The sequence below is a fragment of the Zootoca vivipara genome, chromosome Z1, assembly GCF_965207765.1.
Source record: "Zootoca vivipara chromosome Z1, rZooViv2.hap1.1, whole genome shotgun sequence".
In the NCBI taxonomy this organism is placed as follows: Eukaryota; Metazoa; Chordata; class Lepidosauria; order Squamata; family Lacertidae; genus Zootoca; species Zootoca vivipara.
The window spans coordinates 47,408,784-47,430,623 of NC_142583.1; the positions used below are offsets into that span (position 1 = coordinate 47,408,784).

The window sequence follows — 21,840 nt, forward strand, 5'->3', positions numbered from 1 at the left end:
CCTGAAATCAAAGGGACTTAATAATCCTGTTTAATGGCAGCTGAAATGCAACCATTATTTAATTCCTCATTCCATACTTCCGACTGTTTACATGAAAATGGCTTTGAGCTGTTTTTATTAGAGTTCCAGCCATAGCCTTAGCTCTGTGCTTAATTATTTCAAAAGGTTTATTTAATTTTAGAACACATGTCCCAATCAATGTTAACACATGCTTTAAGCATTTATGTTTATTGTCCTTTAAGCAGTTAGACACACATTTTCATTAATTCTGTTACAAATACAATGCTTTTGCACACGTGAGAGATTTGAGCTTGCAAACTTCCTGACAAGTTACTGGAAAAGTTTCTTAGTGGTATGCTATGACATTGTATATCTGTAGTAAATGTTATTTTAAAATTGTAGCACAGCTCCCATAAAATTGGTGTGGTTGGTCTATTCGCAAGGATTTTGGATAACGATCAGAAGATATTCCTTATCTGTGGAAAAAGAAAATAAACAATGAAAGTGGTGGCAAATGCTTACAGTTTGTTCTACTTCGGCTATTCCTTATTTTTACAATATACATTTCAAAATAGTTCTTTAAGCCAAATGTTTTCATAGTTACAATGTTTTGTTGTATTTGGTGAATCCTTTTCCCAATATTGATTGTTATAGTGAGGGGGGAAAGTATTTGATCTGCTAAATTTGCCCGTTTGCCCTCTGACAAAGAAATGACCAGTCCATAATTTTAATGGTAGGATTATTGTAGCTGTGAGAGACAGAATAACAACAGGAAAAACCCCAGAAACCCAGAAGACAAATTGAGAGATTGATGTGCATTATAATGAGTGAAATAAGTATTTGATCCCTTTGCAAAAGATGACTTAGTACTTGGTGGCAAAATCCTTGTTGGCAATTACAGAGGCCAGATGTTTCTTGTAGGTGGCCACCCACTGAAAATCTGTGGAGGGAGCCGAAGGTTTGAGTAGCTACACATCAGCCTCGAAATCTTACTGACTTGGAGAGGATCTGCAAAGAGGAGTGGGATGAAATACCTCCTGAGATGTGTACAAACTTGGTGGTCACCTACAAGAAACGTCTGACCTCTGTAATTGCCAACAAGGGTTTTGCCACCAAGTACTAAGTCATCTTTTGCAAAGGATTGAAGTTGCTGAGTTTTTAACCCCAGGACATATACTATCACGGGGGGCCAGATTAAATTGACCGATTGGGCCCCCGAAATGGGCTTTGGACATGCCCGATTTAAGCAATTTAAGGATCTGAAGGCAAGCACATCTCTTATGCTTTTATCTTCCTAACTGAAATAGGAAGACAGATGTTTCCCAGAAGCATTGGAACAATGAAAGGGAACTCAAAAGCTATCCACATAGCAGTAGGAGCAATATTTTCTTTTGGAAGACAAAATATATTACCTGGGGCAACCATGATTTCATGTTTCTTTGATCTAATCCTGAGAAAGGTTAGATCATTCTGGGGATCGATATCTCTCACTGTGCTTTTTGCTTTCATCGTGAGCTGATGAAGGAGACCTGCGTATTGTACTGTAGTTGAGTTGTCGAGAGTGGTTCTGATTGGGATGCCTGAAAAGGAAGTCATTTGCTGCTTTAGGATTAAACAGGGAAACATCAGAACCAAACTACACCTGAGGTTAAGGACACTTCTGAAAAAGCCATTTTTACTCTGGAGAAAGAACAGCCAATCAGCAACTGTTACAGGTGAGGAGAGACAAATAATAATAATAATAATAATAATAATAATAATAATAATTTATTCATACCCTGCCCATCTGGCTGGGTTTCCCCAACCACTCTGGGCGGCTTCCAACAGAAATATCAGAATACACTAATTTCTTAAAGATTAAAAGCTTCCCTAAACAGGGCTGCCTTCAGATGTCCTCTAAAAGTCTGGTAGTTGTTTATTTCCTTGACATCTGGTGGGAGGGCATTCCACAGGGTGGGTGCCACTACCAAGAAGGCCCTCTGCCTGGTTCCCTGTAACTTGGATTCTCACAGCGAGGGAACCGCCAGAAGGCCCTCGGCACTGGACCTCAGTGTCCAGGCAGAGTGATGGAGGTGGAGACGCTCCTTCAGGTATACTGAACCGAGGCCTTTTAGGGCTTTAAAGGGTCAGCACCAACACTTCAATTGTGCTCGGAAACGTACTATTTAATCCATAAATAGGAATCTGTTCCCTCCTTTTGCTGCCCTTTATCATAGACTTGGGGGGGGGGGGGGACACACACACACCTAGTTGGGAAGTAAGCTGCCAGGCTGTAATCAAAATTACTTGGGCCAACCCTATGAAAAAGAGTTTTCAACAGTCTTCTCCATGCAGCTTGATATCCACTTCTGCTTAAACTGAATAACTATTATCAATGGTTACTAGCCAAAATAGGTATGTTTTACCTCTGCTGCCACCCAGAGGAATTATGCCTTTAAATACTAGTTTCGGAGAATCACCACCAGAGTGTGTGCTATTGTACTCAGGTCCTGCTTACAAGCTTCCCACAGGCATCTATTTGGCCACTGTGAGAACAGGATGCTGGACTAGAAGGTTCATTTGCCTGATCCAGCAGGTTGCTCTTATGCCCTTACAGACCCTCCAAATGTCCATATTTTCCAAGGCAGTCCAAGATTTTCAGAAGCCATCCTGGTTTCTGATTTGATCCCAGAATGTCCCGCTTTTCCTTGGGACGTCCCTATTTTCATCGGAGAAATGTTGGAGGGTATGTCCTTATATTCATGAGGTAGAGACATCTGTCTAATCTAGTACAGTATTGTCCACTTTAATTGGAAGTCCTAGTGATGGAATGCCAAATTGAATAAAACTTGTAAAGCACTGTGCAAGTCAAAAGAGCTCTAACCAGCTACACCATGAATTCAAGTTAAGTTTCTGATGCAGAATAGCATAACTCAGGTAACTGTCTTTAGTTATATACACTCTTTTTTATTAGCTTAAATATAATAGAAGTTTTTTATTTGCTTCACTGGTTTCCAGTTTAACCCAACCATGCATCCAAATTCATTAGCTAGGCTTACCAGAATAAAATATTATCTTAATTTTATCACCTTTAAAAAAGATTTCAAATATCAAAAGAAAAATTTCAAAAGGCATCTTTTTGTACAAAGCGTTGTGTACTTTTGAGAACACCCAAAAGGCAGATCTTTACCTTCTGCATTTACAACAATAGTTCCAATAACTCCTTTATGTGATTGGATCCTCTTTAAAGTTTCTTCTACCTCTGCCTGTAAAAGAAGCAAAATCACTGTAACAAAATGTGAGCACTAGCCCGTAAAATTTTGGCAGCAGCCAAGATTTCTAACCAGTTCTAACCAATTTGGTCTCCAGCTCCAGAACATGGGATAGTATCCTACTAAATCAAAATCAGAGCAGACACACTGAAATTAATAGACTTTAAGTTAGTCATGACCATTAATTTCATTGGGTCTACTCTAACATTGGATCCAGCCCATTGAAGTAGCTACTGAATTAACAGCAATGGAGCACTCGTGGAGGGAGGCCTGTTGCAGAACAGCATCTGGAATTATGGAATCACGCTGAACGCACTAGGGAACGAGGCTGCTCTGCATTAGTGGGGCAAGTCAGAAGGGGCATGCTCTTAGTGAAGCAAGAGAGGTGCTATGGCTATGTTAAAGGGTAGATGGTAAGATAGAGGCTTAAAATCCCATCTAATTTTTTCTTTAAAACCCAGCATTAAGACAGCCACCTGCAGCACCCTCTACTCCCACATATAGTAGTCTGCTCATGTGGGGTTTCCTGCTACCATCACCCTGATAGCAGCAATACTGAGAGCAGAAAGCCGCAATCATGAGTCGATAAGAAACCAGATGGGTTGGCTCCTTAAAATCCAAGTTAAACTCAAGCTCTTTGGTTGATTTACCCAGGCAAGAACCAGCATACCTGCTTACACAAATAGCTTATGTTCAGTTTGCTCCTGGATGCAAAAAATTGCATGACTCATAGAGAGAAGGATGGAACCCTCTCCCCCCCCCCAAAAAAAAAATTAAGCAATGGTTCTACAAGATTTGGGAGACAGTAGTCCTATAATAAGTAATACATCAAGTCCAGGTTATATGGCACTGTTCTTATTTATAATTTTCTGAAAGACTGAATATCAACTGAGAAAAGTGCCAGCACATTAAAGCAATGTTAATCACTGTAAAAGTATAATCCAGGTTACAGGAAAGGTTTGTGTGTGTGCATGTATCTATCTCTTATATCTGTATGTCTCAAAGTAGCTTACAAATCAAAGGCAATAAAACAGCAAATATAAAAACAATTATGTCAATATTGTCTATTATTTTTTTCATCTTCCCTCCCAATCTCTTTTCCTTTTCAGTGAGCCTCAGAGCAGAGACAGTCTTATGGTTGTTATCTGCAAGCCATGTTGAAAGCCTTATTTGGCTTAAAAGTGTGGCAGGACAATGAGGCTGGGATATATACCTATATTTATGTATCTTTCTATATCTATATTTTTCTGTGTGCAATATGGGTTCTGTTCTGTTGTACAATGTTGCTTAAAAGCAAATATAAACCAATTAAATCTATATATTCTCATGTTCATCCCATTGTAACTATCTCTGCCAGCGTCTACCTGAATCTCCTTAGGCACATCACCTTCACCAGCATTCCAACACATTTCCTAGCCACAGAGTATGTACAAAATCACACCTGGCAAGTTATATGCAGCTCGGTCCTACTTATTTATTTTTTTAATCTCAGAAGTAAATTGTGCTGGATTGGGGTGCTTAGTCCCAAATTAGTGTGCAAAAGATTGCAGCTTTAATCATACCCCACCCATCTGGCTGGGTTTCCTCAGCCACTCTGGGCAGCTTCCAACAAAAATTAAAAATACATTAAAACATCTGTCATTAAAAACTTCCCTAAACAGGGGAACTTTCTACTAGCAGTAGTTTATTGCAGTCAGTGTTATTATATATATGTTTACATCTGGAGGGCCACAGGTTCCCTATCTGTGCTAAACACACTTACCTGGGAGGTGAGCGCACTGGGGCTACTTCTGAGTAGGCATGCATAAGATTCTCTTCTAGCTTTAATAAATGTACACTAGTTCTCTTGTTTGCAAGCAAGTTCCGAGTTAAATGTACACGGGGTTTCAGTCTGAGGCTGCAACCCTAAACACACTAAATAGGGAGGAAGGCCTTCTTTAGTCGGGTGGCCAGGTGAAAGCAAAGAGAATGCGGGCCCTGCAGATTTTAATAGTTAAATATCTGAGCAGGTGAAATCCCCTCTTCTACGCAACTAATAAAAAGCTGGAGAAGCCCTGCCCTAATTGTTTCCACTCCGCCATCCTAACTGTTGAGCTCAAGAAAACCTACCTGCCCTGTTCTTCACTCTACATCAGGTCACAGCAACATAGGAAGCCGCCTTAACAGCCAGGCCACTGGTCCATCTAAAACCTCTCTCCCCCCCCCCCCCCCGTTTCCAGGCTGGGGACCAACAACTTTTCCCCACCTGGAGATGTCAGAGGCTGAACCCTAGAGCCTTCTGCATGCTAAGTTGGTGCTGAACCAGAGAGCTCATGCCTTTCCCGCATACTGTATAGCAGGGGTGGCCAACTCCCAAGAGACTGGGATCTACTTTCAGAATTAAAATCTGGCGGTGATCTACCCACATTTTTTACGGAGAAGGAAAGGGTGCGTGCACCCAAATTTGGTAAATTTGGTAAACTTTTTGGGGGGAGCACTGCCCAAATACTTTTCTTACGGGGGACACATGAAACTTTTAGAGATTTCTTCAGAGAGAGTTGCGTGGCGATACCCAGATCCCTCCCAGGAGTAAATAAAGACACAGGACACGTTAAGTAAGGTTAACAGGCATAAAAGGCCACAACTTTATTGATTACAGATGTAGAGAGGTACTGGCTTAGGCATTGGATCTAACAGACTATATCCGACTCCAGCCTGATGTGCTGGCAGACTGGGAAGGGTTAACCACCGTTGGGTGAGCCCTGCGATGCACATCAACTAGGAACTCACCCTGGGGCCACCAATAGGGGGTGTGCCTTAGGCCCTCACCTGCCACAGCTTCGGACATGGCCACACCCCCGGACTCCGTAAGGGAGTACCCTTCAGCATTTTGGGGGAGGTGATGGCAGAAACCTCCCTCCCCCACCTGTAACCTTTCCGAGATAATCCAATGCCTAACCGCCAGAACCAAAGTTGTGACAAGTTGCTACAAGGTAGGCGAAAACCACCAGGCCAGAGCCAATTTGCCAAGTGGGAAAATTCCTACCAGGCCCCTCAATGGCGACCAACCGAGGTCCGCAGCATTGTCAAAAGGAGAGCCCTGCCCTAAAAAACTGTACGCCACACAAACTCCTTTAACCTACCTATCAAGATTTCCTTAAAAAAACATGCCTTTATCCATTGTTAGTGTGACACCTGCGTCACCATTTCAGCAACCAACTGTTCGATATCAGGCGAGTACTGTGTCAGGGCCAGCTTCAGGGAATCCTTAAGGTGCTCATCTGTCATGTTTGAACGTTGCTTACTCTTTGTCATTTTTAAATATGAAAATGCAGATTCACACAAATAAGTAGAACCAAAACAGGAGTGTAAAATTTCACTGCATCTTCTCAAATTTGGAAATTTCTCTCTGGGCACAAACTTCCAAAATGATTTTTCTTCTGCACGTGCCCTCAGAAAAATGTCATTTTTCAGAGTTAATATCTCATTTTCAAGAGATATTTTGCACAATGAGTAATTTGTACTGATATCGGCTGCAATTTTTTAATGTCCATATCAGATTTGAATGGAAATGACATGTACTCTACAATTAATTCAATTTTTTGGAAGTCGCCAAATCTTTTTTCTAACTCCAGAATAACAGAACCAATTTCAGCCACATACTTCTCTGTTTGAAAAACAAAGTCAGGATTTTTTTTCCAGACGGTCCTGCATATTAGGAAAGTGATCAAAATTTTTGGTTGTAAGGTCATCAATCATTAGCTTAAATTTTGTTTTGTAGCATGAAACTATGCTAATCATGTCGCCAATGCATTTATCTTTACCTTGTAGCTCAAGGTTCATATCACTAAGTTTACCTGTGAAATCAGCAAGGAAAGCCAGATCAAACAACCACTCAGCATCTTCTAACCGAGCGTACTCATCTCCCCTCTCCTTCAAAAAGGATATTATTTCTTCCAACAAACCATGAAATCTTACCAAAAATTTGTGCCTACTGAGCCACCTTACATCTGTGTGTAAAATTAATTCCAGTTGCCCTTCCTCAAGAGTGAGATTGAAAAGCCGCCTTTGAAGTGCACAATCAATGAAGGTCCCAATAGTGCTGGTATCCAACTGACCACGGTATGCAAACAGCAAACAAAACCAGCTTCAAAAAACAGCTTTTTAGCCAACAGAAAAACTTTTCCCCAAACACAGGAAGCCCCAAATGGCTGAAAAACTCAGTTTCGCAGGATCCTCAGCCCTCACAAAGGAACTACTACTCACCATGCAAGGGAACTCAGTTTCCCAAGCTCCCTTGCAACCACACAGCCAAAGCTGCACACAAAGTACTTTGCTGCAAAACAATGCCACCCCCAATGGAGGCTGGAACTTGCCCCAGGTAAGGAACCTGGGACAAGCTGAAGCACCAATTGCCTTCTTTGATAACTTAAAATGCACAATGATTTTTTTAAAAAATAATATTTTTTTATTCCTTTTAACTGATTTCCCTTTATTATTTAAGGCAGTAGCACTGGAAACTTCAAGAGCACACCCACCTGGAAGGCACAGGAAAATAACAACCCAAGCAGTGCCTGCCCCTGGCCCCACGTGGCTTCAGTTTTAAAATGCACAATCAATCAATGAAAGTCCCAAGAGTGCTGGTATCCAATTGACCACGTTATGCAAACAGCAAACAAAACCAGCTTCAAAAAACAGCTTTTTAGCCAACAGAAAAACTTTTCCCCAAACACAGGAAGCCCCAAATGGCTGAAAAACTCAGTTTCGCAGGATCCTCAGCCCTCACAAAGGAACTACTACTCACCATGCAAGGGAACTCAGTTTCCCAAGCTCCCTTGCAACCACACAGCCAAAGCTGTACACAAAGTACTTTGCTGCAAAACAATGCCACCCCCAATGGAGGCTGGAACTTGCCCCAGGTAAGGAACCTGGGACAAGCTGAAGCACCAATTGCCTTCTTTGATAACTTAAAATGCACAATGATTTTTTTAAAAAATAATATTTTTTTATTCCTTTTAACTGATTTCCCTTTATTATTTAAGGCAGTAGCACTGGAAACTTCAAGAGCACACCCACCTGGAAGGCACAGGAAAATAACAACCCAAGCAGTGCCTGCCCCTGGCCCCACGTGGCTTCAGTTTTAAAATGCACAATCAATCAATGAAAGTCCCAAGAGTGCTGGTATCCAATTGACCACGTTATGCAAACAGCAAAAAAAACCAGCTTCAAAAAACAGCTTTTTAGCCAACAGAAAAACTTTTCCCCAAACACAGGAAGCCCCAAATGGCTGAAAAACTCAGTTTCGCAGGATCCTCAGCCCTCACAAAGGAACTACTACTCACTAGGCAAGGGAACTCAGTTTCCCAAGCTCCCTTGCAACGACGAAGCCCGGCAAATGCAGAAACTGGGACAGACGCCTGTTCCTCTCTTGCCAGCACGATGCAGTAGCGTGGGTACAAAAAGCGGGCAGGGAAGGATGAGATTCCAGCGAGGTCTAAGTCACAATGTAGGAGACCTACAGAGCTCCACACTGGAAACTGGCAAGGGAAGGAAGAGGGAATGTCCCAGGTGTGGGCTTCTTAAATGGGCAAGGGGCGGATCCAGGGAAGCCCATGGTCAGTCTTCAGATTCGCCCCCTGGCACTGCCCAAATCTCAGCCTGCATCCTCATTTGACCAAGCAGGGTGCAGGCTAGGATCCGGGCTCTGATAGGCACAGGGCACCATCCCTGTTACCTCCTTGAGGGAAGGGAGCAATCCAGCCAGCCCCACCCAACACACACACACACACTGGCCAGCAGTCTGTCTGCTTGCTAACACACACCCCTCCCTCTCCTAGCAGGAGGGAGAAGCCGGGAGTTCTCTCTGCTGGAAAGGGAGGGGGAGCGATCCAGCCAGCCCCACTCCACACACACACACACACACACACACACAGGCCAGCAGTCTGTCGGCTTGCTAACACACACCCCTCCCTCTCCTAGCATGAGTGAGAAGCCGGGAGTTCTCTCTGCTGGAAAGGGAGGGGGAGCGATCCAGCCAGCCCCGCTCCACACACACACACACACACACACACACACACATACTGGCCAGCAGTCTGTCGGCTTGCAAACACACCCCCTCCCTCTCCTAGCATGAGGGAGAAGAAGCCGGGAGCTCTCTTTGCCCCGCTTTACTGCGGGTGGGATGCAAGTACTATGGCAAAGGCAGGCGATGGGACTGGGCTCCGTTTTGGTTAAGGAACCCAGAATCTACCCACGATCTACCAAAAACCTCCTTGGGATCTACCAGTAGATCGTGATCGACCTGTTGGCCATGCCTGCTGTATAGGAACCCAGATAGGATCCACGTAAGCTGTGTTACCTGCACTGATCGGCAGCGGCTCTCCAAGGTTTCTGACAGGAGCCTCTCCCAACCCTCGCTGGAGATGCCATGGGGAGCAGATGCCCTGGCGCGCCCCTTCTCCTCCCACCTGCGCACTCGCTTGAGATCTACCTTGGCTCCCCCGTTTCGCCCCCCCCCGCTTTCTCCTACATATACAACCCCGGCAAGATAACAGCTTCCCACCGCCTCCCCCCTGAATCCCATTACAGCATAAGCTCCCCCCTTCCCTCACCATGGCTCCGTTGGGAAGGCTCAAAGGCGGCAGCGCTTCAGCAGGCCTCCGTTGCTATGGAGCTCTGCCTGGAAGCGCACGGCTAGGCGAGAGAGGCGGGAGGGAGAGCGTGGAAGTGAGGGGGCGGGTCATAGAGAGCCGTCATTCTCAGAGTTCTGCGCATGCCTGTTTCAGCCTCGCCATCAGGGCGCTTTCGCCTGCTTTGCAAGGACGGAAAACTGCGCTTATTTAGGGAGCAATGGAGCAGTAATAGCAGGAGCGGCGCGAGCTTTTTGTTGCAGTTTTGCCTTTTTTCCTTAGAGCTCCCTCCCCTTTTCTTTTTGGAAAGGGAAATGTTTTAGATAGCGCGCTGTTCTATTTCCCCCCTCCCCTCCAGCGCCTGCCTTCTTCTTTCCCTCGGACTTCTCCTCTCTCGCACGAAAAAGCCTCCGTGTAAAAAAAAAAAAAAGCGTCTTGTCAGCATGTACCCAGGCAAGAACCAGCATACCTGCTTACACAAATAGCTTATGTTCAGTTTGCTCCTGGATGCAAAAAATTACATGACTCATAGAGAGAAAGATGGAACCCTCTCCCCCCCCCCAAAAAAAATTAAGCAATGGTTCTACAAGATTTGGGAGACAGTAGTCCTATAATAAGTAATACATCAAGTCCAGGTTATATGGCACTGTTCTTATTTATAATTTTCTGAAAGACTGAATATCAACTGAGAAAAGTGCCAGCACATTAAAGCAATGTTAATCACTGTAAAAGTATAATCCAGGTTACAGGAAAGGTTTGTGTGTGTGCATGTATCTATCTCTTATATCTGTATGTCTCAAAGTAGCTTACAAATCAAAGGCAATAAAACAGCAAATATAAAAACAATTATGTCAATATTGTCTATTATTTTTTTCATCTTCCCTCCCAATCCCTTTTCCTTTTCAGTGAGCCTCAGAGCAGAGACAGTCTTATGGTTGTTATCTGCAAGCCATGTTGAAAGCCTTATTTGGCTTAAAAGTGTGGCAGGACAATGAGGCTGGGATATATACCTATATTTATGTATCTTTCTATATCTATATTTTTCTGTGTGCAATATGGGTTCTGTTCTGTTGTACAATGTTGCTTAAAAGCAAATATAAACCAATTAAATCTATATATTCTCATGTTCATCCCATTGTAACTATCTCTGCCAGCGTCTACCTGAATCTCCTTAGGCACATCACCTTCACCAGCATTCCAACACATTTCCTAGCCACAGAGTATGTACAAAATCACACCTGGCAAGTTATATGCAGCTCGGTCCTACTTATTTATTTTTTTAATCTCAGAAGTAAATTGTGCTGGATTGGGGTGCTTAGTCCCAAATTAGTGTGCAAAAGATTGCAGCTTTAATCATACCCCACCCATCTGGCTGGGTTTCCTCAGCCACTCTGGGCAGCTTCCAACAAAAATTAAAAATACATTAAAACATCTGTCATTAAAAACTTCCCTAAACAGGGGAACTTTCTACTAGCAGTAGTTTATTGCAGTCAGTGTTATTATATATATGTTTACATCTGGAGGGCCACAGGTTCCCTATCTGTGCTAAACACACTTACCTGGGAGGTGAGCGCACTGGGGCTACTTCTGAGTAGGCATGCATAAGATTCTCTTCTAGCTTTAATAAATGTACACTAGTTCTCTTGTTTGCAAGCAAGTTCCGAGTTAAATGTACACGGGGTTTCAGTCTGAGGCTGCAACCCTAAACACACTAAATAGGGAGGAAGGCCTTCTTTAGTCGGGTGGCCAGGTGAAAGCAAAGAGAATGCGGGCCCTGCAGATTTTAATAGTTAAATATCTGAGCAGGTGAAATCCCCTCTTCTACGCAACTAATAAAAAGCTGGAGAAGCCCTGCCCTAATTGTTTCCACTCCGCCATCCTAACTGTTGAGCTCAAGAAGACCTACCTGCCCTGTTCTTCACTCTACATCTTCTCCTCCCACCTGCGCACTCGCTTGAGATCTACCTTGGCTCCCCCGTTTCGCCCCCCCCCCGCGCTTTCTCCCTACATATACAACCCCGGCAAGATAACAGCTTCCCTACCGCCTCCCCCCTGAATCCCATTACAACATAAGCTCCCCCCTTCCCTCACCATGGCTCCGTTGGGAAGGCTCAAAGGCGGCAGCGCTTCAGCAGGCCTCCGTTGCTATGGAGCTCTGCCTGGAAGCGCACGGCTAGGCGAGAGAGGCGGGAGGGAGAGCGTGGAAGTGAGGGGGCGGGTCATAGAGAGCTGTCATTCTCAGAGTTCTGTGCATGCCTGTTTCAGCCTCGCCATCAGGGCGCTTTCGCCTGCTTTGCAAGGACGGAAAACTGCGCTTATTTAGGGAGCAATGGAGCAGTAATAGCAGGAGCGGCATGAGCTTTTTGTTGCAGTTTTGCCTTTTTCCTTAGAGCGCCCTCCAGGGGCGTAGCCAGGATCAAAACTAGGGGGGGGAGCCATGGTCGTTCAGGGGCGGGGCCAAGGCACAGACGGGGAGGGGCCACAAAGTGGGCGGGGCTAAAGGGCCAACGGGCCTGATGACATCGTGGCGGTGGCAGCAGCAGCCACCTTGTGCTTCTGGGGCTGGCAACGGCGGCGGCTACCCTGCTTGGCTGGAGAGGACGGGAGGGTCGGGCAGGCGAGAGGGGGTGGCAGGGCGGGCGAGGGCGAGGCAAGACACGGCCGCAGCCACGACGGCTCCGAGGCGTTGCTGCATATCAGCATAATATTTCAACCATGGTTCAAGCCCCACCTTAGGAAAAAAATCCTGCATTGCAGGGGGTTGGACTAGATGACCCTTGTGGTCCCTTCTGACTACAATTCTATTGATATATTACCATAGCATATGCATCATTCTGCTTTCTTGAATTGTCCTACTCCTAGGCATAGAATCCAACTCCTAGAGGCCTAGGTGCCCCCCCCAATTACTGGTAAATACCGTATTTGAAAGAGTTATCCCCCTATGTTGATGGGCTTTCTATGTGGGGCTTATCGCCCCCCCCCCTGTATTTTATTAAGGATGGAAGAGGGAGGGAAGGAAGGAAGAAATAGAGAGAGAGATAACTCATATTTGTGGGTGTCTCTGGATGACGCTGTGATGCTGGAACTCTGCAGCAAGAGGACAGGAGGGTCGGGCAGGCGAGAGGGGGTGGAAGGGCGGGCGAGGGCGGGGCAAGGCATGGCCGCAGCCACGACGGCTCCGAGGCGTTGCTGCATATCAGCATAATATTTCAACCATGGTTCAAGCCCCACCTTAGGAAAAAAATCCTGCATTGCAGGGGGTTGGACTAGATGACCCTTGTGGTCCCTTCCGACTACAATTCTACGATTCTATTGATATATTACCATACCATATGCATCGTTCTGCTTTCTTGAATTGTCCTACTCCTAGGCATAGCAGCCAACTCCTAGAGGCCTAGGTGCCTCTCCCCCCCCCCAATTACTGGTAAATACCGTATTTGAAAGAGTCATCCCCCCATGTTGATGGGCTTTCTATGTGGGGCTTATCTGCCCCCCCCCGTATTTTATTAAGGATGGAAGAGGGAGGGAAGGAAGGAAGAAATAGAGAGAGGGATAACTCATATTTGTGGGTGCCTCTGGGTGACGCTGTGATGCTGGAACTCTGCATGTACAGGAGCCTTGTAAGCAGCTTTCTCTCTGCTTGATTTACAGCAGGCACGTCCAACAGGTAGATTGTGATCTACCAGTAGATCACTGGATGTCTGTGGTAGATCACTGGTAGGTCACTGGCACCCCTAAAAAAAGCTCACCCAAAATTTTCCTCCTCCCTCAAAAAAGTTGAACTATGACCTGAAGCCCTAAACAAAAATGGGCCTCCCTCCCTCCTAAAAGAAGCTCAACAAGTTTGACCTAAACCCCAAAAAACAGGGCTTCCCTTCCTTTAAAAAAAACTCAACAGCTTTGACCTGAACCCCCCAAAAGGGGGTAGATCACCCCCAGTTTTAAACTCTGAGTAGATCAGAGTCTCTTGGGAGGTGCCCCCCCCCTGATTTACAGCATACAGATGCAGGAGGAGGGGCAGACTGGAACACCAATGCTTTTTATAAACATCACTGTGTCTGTCAAAGCTACAGCCCCCCTTTTCTTATTCACTTCTTTTTAGCCTTGCAGAGCCTCCTTAGTCAAATTGAATCCTCTGAGTCTGCACCCTCATTAAATCGCCAATAGAACTCTTAATGCTCCTGAATGCTCATTAACAACTCCCACTTAAGAACAATAGGGTGAAATGGTCAGCTATCGAATCTTGCCTGGGGATATATGCTCCATTGTCTTAACTGCTTAACTACTGGTAGCCACTTTGCTTTATTTATTTGATGTGTTTTTGTTACTGCTGTGTCCCCCCCCCCCAGCAAGCGGAGACTTAGCTGCTCTTGCTAAAGCAAAGCCCTTTCCACTTCAGTTTTTGGAGGGGAAAAGTGCTGGTTATGGTCTGTAAAATACATTAATTTTTTTGCTTCTAGGGGGGGGCAGCTGCCCCCTCCTGCCCCCCCTGCCTACGCCCATGGCGCCCTCCCTTTTTCTTTTTGGAAAGGGAAATGTTTTAGATAGCGCGCTGTTCTATTCCCCCCCCCTCCAGCGCCTGCCTTCTTCTTTCCCTCGGACTTCTCCTCTCTCGCACGAAAAAGCCTCCGTGTAAAAAAAAAAAAAGCACCTACAGTGGTTCCTCCAGTCGCATGAGCGGGAGAAGCAGGGCTCCTCCGTGGACACTTTCCTTTCCTCTCCAGGACAGAGACGCTTGCTGAGAAGTTAAGAGGGGTGGAAATTGCAGTGCCTTTAAAGCCGCGTTTGCTTCATTCTCTGTTTGTGCTGCCTTCCCTTCCTCCCCTCTCCCTGTGTTGTCTATCTCTACTATTTTCTCTTCCTCACCCTTGAACTCTTCCCAATTCTCCCCTCCCCCCTTTCCTTTTTCACACATCTGTTTCCCCAACCCTAAACGTCTTTATTTGCTGCTGCTTCATTTTTCTTCCCTCGCACCCACCCCCACTGGCAGAAAAGGGGGGTGTGTGTGAAAGTGTTTTTGTTTTTATTTACTTGTGGTGTTTATGTTGTTGGTTTCCCCTAAATAGCTTCCCTGTTCCCTCCATATTAAAAATGAAAAATAAAATAAAGAAGGCTAGCTCTTTGCTTGCTTGCTTGCCCACCCCCCCTTCAATAAAAAGGTGGGACATCTTCTGTGCTGCAATAGGGATTAATGGAGGGGGAAGATTTAACTGGCTGCCTTATGCTCTCAACTTGAGGCTTATTGAGTTGATGTACCTCCATTGCAGGGGGGTTGGATTAGATGATCCTCTGAGGTTGTGATAGTGGCCCAAAGGGTCATAATGAATGTGATAATGTAAACCCCTATAAATTCTAGAATATGCTTCTAATAGAGAAGTTATGGTGACCTGTTGCTTTATGAAACTGATGATTTGGCAAGTTGCCGTCCCCCACTGGGACAGAAGGACAGCAAACACGTAAATCACGAAGATACAGCTCATAAGATAGAACATAAGTTGATACATGGTACAAATGGCTACACGTAACATAGGTTCCCAACATGCATACCGGTACTAACACTGTAACAGATCACGGTGAGAATAAAGGTTAGTTAGCAATGCTTATTGCGCTTGTGTATTAAACATGAAATGAGGTAATGATGTACATGATGGGTGAAAATTGAAATCCTTTGTTTGAAATGTTATAAATACCACCGCCCTGACCCTTGGGCGGGGTTGCTGTTTTGTGAAAAGATTAGACTGTAACATATTGCTTTGCAATAAACAACAATGGAATTACTTCCTAACTCCTCTTGTCTCTATTGGCGTAAACTCAGAAGAAAACCATTTTTGGCTTACAACAAGGTCTCTTCCTAATCTGTGATTCTGTGATCATCTCACAGTAGTATTCTCAAACTCCACTTCCAACTCTGCCCTCAGCTTTCTCTCTCTCTCTCCTCTTCTGGACTTCTCAAGACAGCAAAACAGTTTTCTGCACTGCTAGGATGCTTCCCATTTCCCTCACGTCCCCTTTAAAGCAGCTCCTTGGGCAAAAAACTACACACTTTCAAAAGTTAGGGTTGCCTCAAAAATGGAAGAGAGCTCTGTCAAGGCTTGAGGCAAAACACTGGATGGGATGGGACGGAGGGGGAGCTTCTGACAGAACACTGCAACCCTCACCAAATCTATTCAGAAGTGAATCCCATTCACTTCAGTGGAACTCACTGCCACTGTCAGAGGAGTCAATCTAGGACTGTAGGTTTTGCGAAGAAGATAGGAAGTGAGGAAAGCAAACCAGGGAGGCAGTGAAGAAAGAAAAATGGGGGAGACACTAAGACTGAAGTAGCCCTTGTGTGTGTGTGTTGGCTCTTGTGGATTCACGACAACTGAAACTGCATGAAGGTGGAAGAAGCAGGGGACCAAACAGCTAGTGAAGGGTGAGTATTAGGCATCTGAAGTCACAGTGCAAGCCTAGCCATGTTTACTGGGGGGGGGGAATGGGACCTCGGGGTAACTGAGTTACCCTATCTTAAAAAAATTAAATTATATACAAAGTGAGTCCTTTAAAAGAGGCCCTGTGGATACAGAGTACACATGTTCCATGGGGCCTCTTTAAAAAGACTTGCCCTGTATATTGTATGGAACAGATATACACCCAATGCCCAAGGCAAAAATCCACCTGTATCTCTAATCAATAAAAGTTGTAGGCATTTCTTTTTTTATATAATAATATTTATTCATTTTACAAGCAAAAACAAACATAAAAACAAACACAAATATTACTTATAAATTCATTAATTTTTCTTAGACAGTGGTATGTGACTCCCCCTAATCCCCTCCATCTGAATTTCATATCAAATCATCTTTGGCAGTTCCAAAATTCAATACCTCATCAAAATCTACGTATAAAAAATTCTTTAAATTTAACCTATTCTCTAAATTTACACCGTCAGCCTCTAACCCTTTCCCTAAAGCAGTGATCCTCAACCCCTGGGCCACGGACCGGTACCGGTCCGTGGATCAATTGGTACCGGTCCGCCCAATTAAATTAAAATTATTAAATCAAAACAATCTAAATAAAATATAAATAATCAACGCCCCCCCCTCGGCGGGCCACAAAACAATCAACGGCCCCCCTCAGCGGGCCGCAGTAAAATTATCAAATGTTGACTGGTCCGTGGCAATAAAAAGGTTGGGGAGCACTGCCCTAAAGGATATTAAATATTACAATATTTTCCAAGATATAACTTAAATTTATTCCAATCTTCCTCCATCTCCTCTTCTTCCTCGTTGCGGAGTCTCCAAGTCAGTTTGGCAAGTTCCTTAAATCAATCAAAACCTTTATTGGCATCATCCAGAAACATTCAAAACAAATTGGCCAGTACAATCACGTCACCATATCTATTTCACCTCTGTGCAATCTATTTCACCTCTGTGGGTCTCCAACAAGGGCAGGGTCCTGTAATGTACTTCAGTGGCAAAAGATCAGATAGAGGAACTTAGCTACTGTCTTAGTTAGCTCCTGGTCTCTCCCCTGTAATAGGAAGCGAATAACCTCTATCTCCAGTTTCCATTTCCATTTTGGGATACATAGTTGATGTATTGCTGGCGGACATCATCATACATTTTGCATTTAAGGACCACGTGAGCTAGAGTTTCCACCAGGTGGGCATCACATGGGCAGATCCTATCTCCTTCAGCCGTCCCCGCGAACCTACCCCAGAGCAAGTTAGAGGGATTAGTGTTAAACCTAGCGAGTGAGAAAGCCCTTCTTTCTTGCGGGTTAAACAGAAATTGTAGGTAGTTGGAAGTTCCATAATGTCCATCATCTTCATTTGCCAATCATCTATTGTTGGTATGTCTTGACTCTTCCAATTCTTCACAAGTAGTAGCCTCGCAGCAGTTGTGGCATACAGAAAGAATGTAATGTCCTTTTTGGGGATTTCCTCCCCTACTATTCCCAGTAAAAAAGCTTCTGCTTTCTTAATAAAAGTGTCTTTCAACAGCTTTTTCAACTCATTATAAATCTTTTCCCAGAAGTCTTTTACTTTGGGGCGTGTCCACCACATGTGGTAAAAGGTTCTTTCTTTTTCTTTACACTTCCCACATTTGTTATCAGATGTATAATACATTTTTGCAAATTTTACTGGTTTTAAATACCATCTATACATCATCTTCATCATATTTTCTCTCAAAACAGTACATGCAGAAAACTTAATTCCTTTTTTCCACAGCCTCTCCCAATCTTCAAACATGCTATGCCCCACATATTAGCCCATTCTATCATTACCAATTTCATTTGTTTGTCTTTCGGATGCCACTCCAACAACAAAGTTGTGGGTATTTCTTACCCAGATCATTGTCTGCTTGTGTTTATTAATCACATCTTATATTTAGCCACTGCCCAGGGTGTGGGTTTGTGCCACTACAACTGGGCCCACAATCAATCAATATCTATCTATCTATCTATCTATCTATCTATCTATCTATCTATCTATCATCTATCTATCTATCTATCTACTCGTGGTAAGTTTCCCCATCTTTTTTTCCAGAAAAAAAGCACTGCTCAGAACTTGCCTTGAAGCCTCCCCTTTTCTCTTTTAAATGCAATGGCACCCACCTAAGAGGGGATGGAACTGAGTTCTGGCAAGTTCCAGCTGAAAAAAAAGCACTGCCCATATCTCCAGCAACCATTTTTTGGTATTGCTAGGCTTAGCAAGAATATCCATCCATCTGTGTCTGTCAGCCTACCTTTATTTAAAAAAAATATAAAATATTAATCCAATTCAAAACATAAAACCCAAAATATACTTAAAAGCCGTTATGTAAATCATTGCTGATGGCAACTTAGGGTCCATTCCACCATTTTTGATGACTGGTGATAAATGTTGGTTAAGTTTCTTTTGAGAATATTGGTCTTGAGGTAATTTTAAGATGTCGGATTCTAGAGCAGATCCAGCCCAGTTTCTGACTAGTGGCTTGGCCTAGCAGCACTGAAAGATGCTCCACATTGCAGTGGTGCTTTTTAAGAGAATACGAAATAAAGTCAAACCATTTTTGCAGGCAAATAATCAATGGGGGGGGGGTGACAAGAAATTTTCTACACCGGGTGCTATCTGACCTTGCTATGCCACTGGCTGAAATGCCGTGTCATCCCTTTGTCGCCTCTTTCCAGCCTCACGCTGGGGAAGGTGTGGGGCGAGCCGGAGCAGCCCTCCCGCCGCCTCTTGGCGCACAAGGATTTCACACAACACACATGTCCTGCTTGAAGTCAGTGGCAAACACCTCTATCGGTTTCCACTGGGTCCTGCAAGGGTGCCGCAAGTCAAGCCCAAGTCTTTTTGTTTATTTCCCCAGCCAAGGTGGGTTTTGTAGTTTGTTTATTTTTTGTTGCTCTCTCATCAATTCCCACCTGGGAGGCAGAAAGAGCCACGTTGAGTCGGCTCAGTGGCATCACCCAGGCCTTGTCTTGTTTCCCAAGAGATCTCCAGTATTGAGATTTTTAAAAAGAGAGTTCCCAGTAATGAAGGGCAGCTCCTTGGTTAGAGAACTGCAGTAGTACAAACAGGTCCAAGTTGTATTCCACAATTCCCCAGCCTCTTGAGTTGCTCTTTCTCTTTTGAATAGGGTTACTTGTGAGAAAACGGCTCCTGTCTCTAGAGTGCAAGAGGGCATGCTCAGGGCTTTAGAATGACCGCTCCCCATATCAAATGGGGGGCGACTTTTGCGTGGTCGTGCCTAGCCCCCTGGACCCCAGTAGTTCGTGCGGCTCCTGGTAGTTCGGGCTGGCTTCATCCTCCCAGGCTGAATACCTGGGGTCTCCGCCTACCTCAGTCATCCGCCCAATCCCGCCTAGGGGAGGCGTTGCCAGGGGATTGGCCAGGTAAGGGGAGGGACCACCCAGCCCACACAACTGAAGGTGCCTTTGGGAGTAAATTCAACCCAAAAGGAATGGGCTATGTGGTTCCCAGTCTCTGCGTTAACTTCACACTTCTTCCCTAAGCTCATTTAGGGAATTATTTGAGTGAAATTCTTAGTAAATTTTAAAAGGGTGGAGTGGGGCAGAACAAGGGTGACAGTCTGGCATCTGAACCTAAAGCCTATTTTTTACTGTGGATTTTTAATAATGTTGCAGCATATATATGTTTGAGCGCTGACCATTCATATTTTTTTTCAAACTATAGTCCAGCCCCCAACAGTGTCTGAGGGACAGTGAACCAGCCCCGTTTAAAAAGTTTGAGGACCCCTGGTTTAGGCATTTCATATTATTTATTTTGTTTACTTTCTCTCCTATTCTTGCTTATCTGTTCAAAAGATTATATTGCATTGGATCATTTGCTAGGTCTTATTGTGGAAAAATGCAGCAGCTTGGAACCCATAAATGGTAAGTAGGAAAAAAAGCAATCCCTGGTTATAAAGGTGCTGCTTTGGCCTGCCTTGACAAGGTGCTTTCTGGTGGCGGATTGCTAGAAATCGAGTCACACTTGCAAAGCTGAGCAGTGTTCAAGGGGGTTTAGTGGTGGAGGTGCACCCACATGGGAAACTAATCACGTATGGGGAACTGGAGGTGTGGATGTGACCGAGTCACCCCCATCAGCAGAGGCTGTGGTGCCACCCTTTCATTCAGTAACATTCACCAGCTGTGGGGAGACACGAAGTGGAGCAGGCAAGTCCACATTATCAGTGCTGCCCCACCCTGATCAGGGGCAAACAAAGGCGTCATGACACCCAGGGGCGGGGCATTGCTATGTAGGGCGCATGTGCGGCATTGCTACGTACGACGCATGCGTTGTACGTTGCGACATCGCACATGCGCTGTACATAGTGGTTTGCCGGCACTGCCGCTCCATCGCCATATGGACGGTGCCGGGATCCTCTGCTCGCGGCTGTAGCGGCGACGGAGGGATCCTGGCACCGTCTGTACAGCGCTGGAGCAGAGCTGGCAGCAAACCACTATGTACAGCAAATGTGCGGCGGTGTTACGTATGGCGCATGCATGTTGATGCCGCACATGCACTGTACATAGCGGTTTGCCGCTGGCGCCGGGATCCTCTGCTCGCGGCTGCAGCCACGGATGGAGGATCCTCCACATGCGACTGCGCGATGGCTGCTCACGTCGCTGCGAGCCCCCACAGGGTGCCTTCTTGTCACCCCCACCGACATGACATCTGGAGCGCACCCCCCCCTGCTGTGACGCCACTGACCCTGATCCATTCGGTGCAGTTTAGAGGGATGCCATCCCATTTTCAGAGCCATCAGCCCCACTGGGTTTTCATCTTCTCCCAGCTACCAAGGAGAGGATTTGGAAAGTGGAATGTGTTGATGTGTTTTCAACAAGAAAATCCTTCAGGGGACCAAATCATGGCAAATATCCGGAACTTGAAGCTAGGATTCTTTCCTAAGTGCAAGATACGAGAAAAGATGGGATGTCTATTTAACAAGAAGTAATCCAACTGAAGGCCTTGGAAATTGCAAGGACCTCAAGCATGCAGCAGAGGGGATTTCAGGCAAGTATTGGTTGGTGCTGTCGGTTTATGCGGAGAAATGGTTTCGCTCTTTGACGAAGTGCCGCATTAGCACAGAGACTGCCAGCACATTTTGAGACAAAACGGACTAATTTCCAGCGGTACGTCATCAAAATGCAGCAGTGTCACTCATACCCATTACACCAATCGGTAATGCTGACAAGACGCCCGTATTTTTTGACAAGCCAAGCAATACAACAGTAGACTAGGGTTACCAGACATCCCCGTTTCCCGGGGGCAGTCCCTGGATTTGCAAATCTGCCCCCAGACAAATTCAATCCCCGGAATGTCCCCGGATTTCATTAAATATCCCCAGGAAACGTGGCAGTGGCAGCAGCGGCAGTCTCAGCATCCCAGAGCCAGCCTGGTAGCACAGTTGGCTCTGGAGTTTGGCTGGCTTCAAGAGCTGCTCCCGCCATTTTTCCTTGCCGGAAGTCCCCATATGATGTGTCTTGTGCGCAGCACATCATATGGGGAC

At 45.2% G+C, this 21,840-nt stretch overlaps 1 protein-coding gene across 1 annotated transcript; it reads right to left on the reverse strand.

Moving 5' to 3' along the window:
* Positions 1-212: 212 nt before the first annotated feature.
* Positions 213-20,693, reverse strand: LOC118083516 (uncharacterized). The gene is made up of 5 exons (XM_088660799.1): positions 20,633-20,693; positions 8,573-8,808; positions 3,170-3,245; positions 1,413-1,580; positions 213-476 (listed from the first exon to the last, which is right to left on the reverse strand). Exons 1-5 carry the CDS (start codon positions 20,691-20,693, stop codon positions 433-435), a joined length of 585 nt encoding a protein of 194 aa, XP_088516925.1. The 3' UTR covers positions 213-432.
* Between the last annotated feature and the right edge of the window lie 1,147 nt (positions 20,694-21,840).

Excerpts from the sequence above, each read along its gene's own strand:
- LOC118083516 (XM_088660799.1), bottom strand. The coding sequence starts at position 20,693 with ATGGCGATGGAGCGGCAGTGCCGGCAAACCACTATGTACAGCGCATGT. Across the intron at positions 3,246-8,572 it reads AAACTGAGTTCCCTTGCCTA|GCAGAGGTAGAAGAAACTTT; the intron begins GTGAGTAGTAGT and ends CTTCTTTTACAG. Across the intron at positions 477-1,412 it reads TGAAATCATGGTTGCCCCAG|ATAAGGAATATCTTCTGATC; the intron begins GTAATATATTTT and ends CTTTTTCCACAG.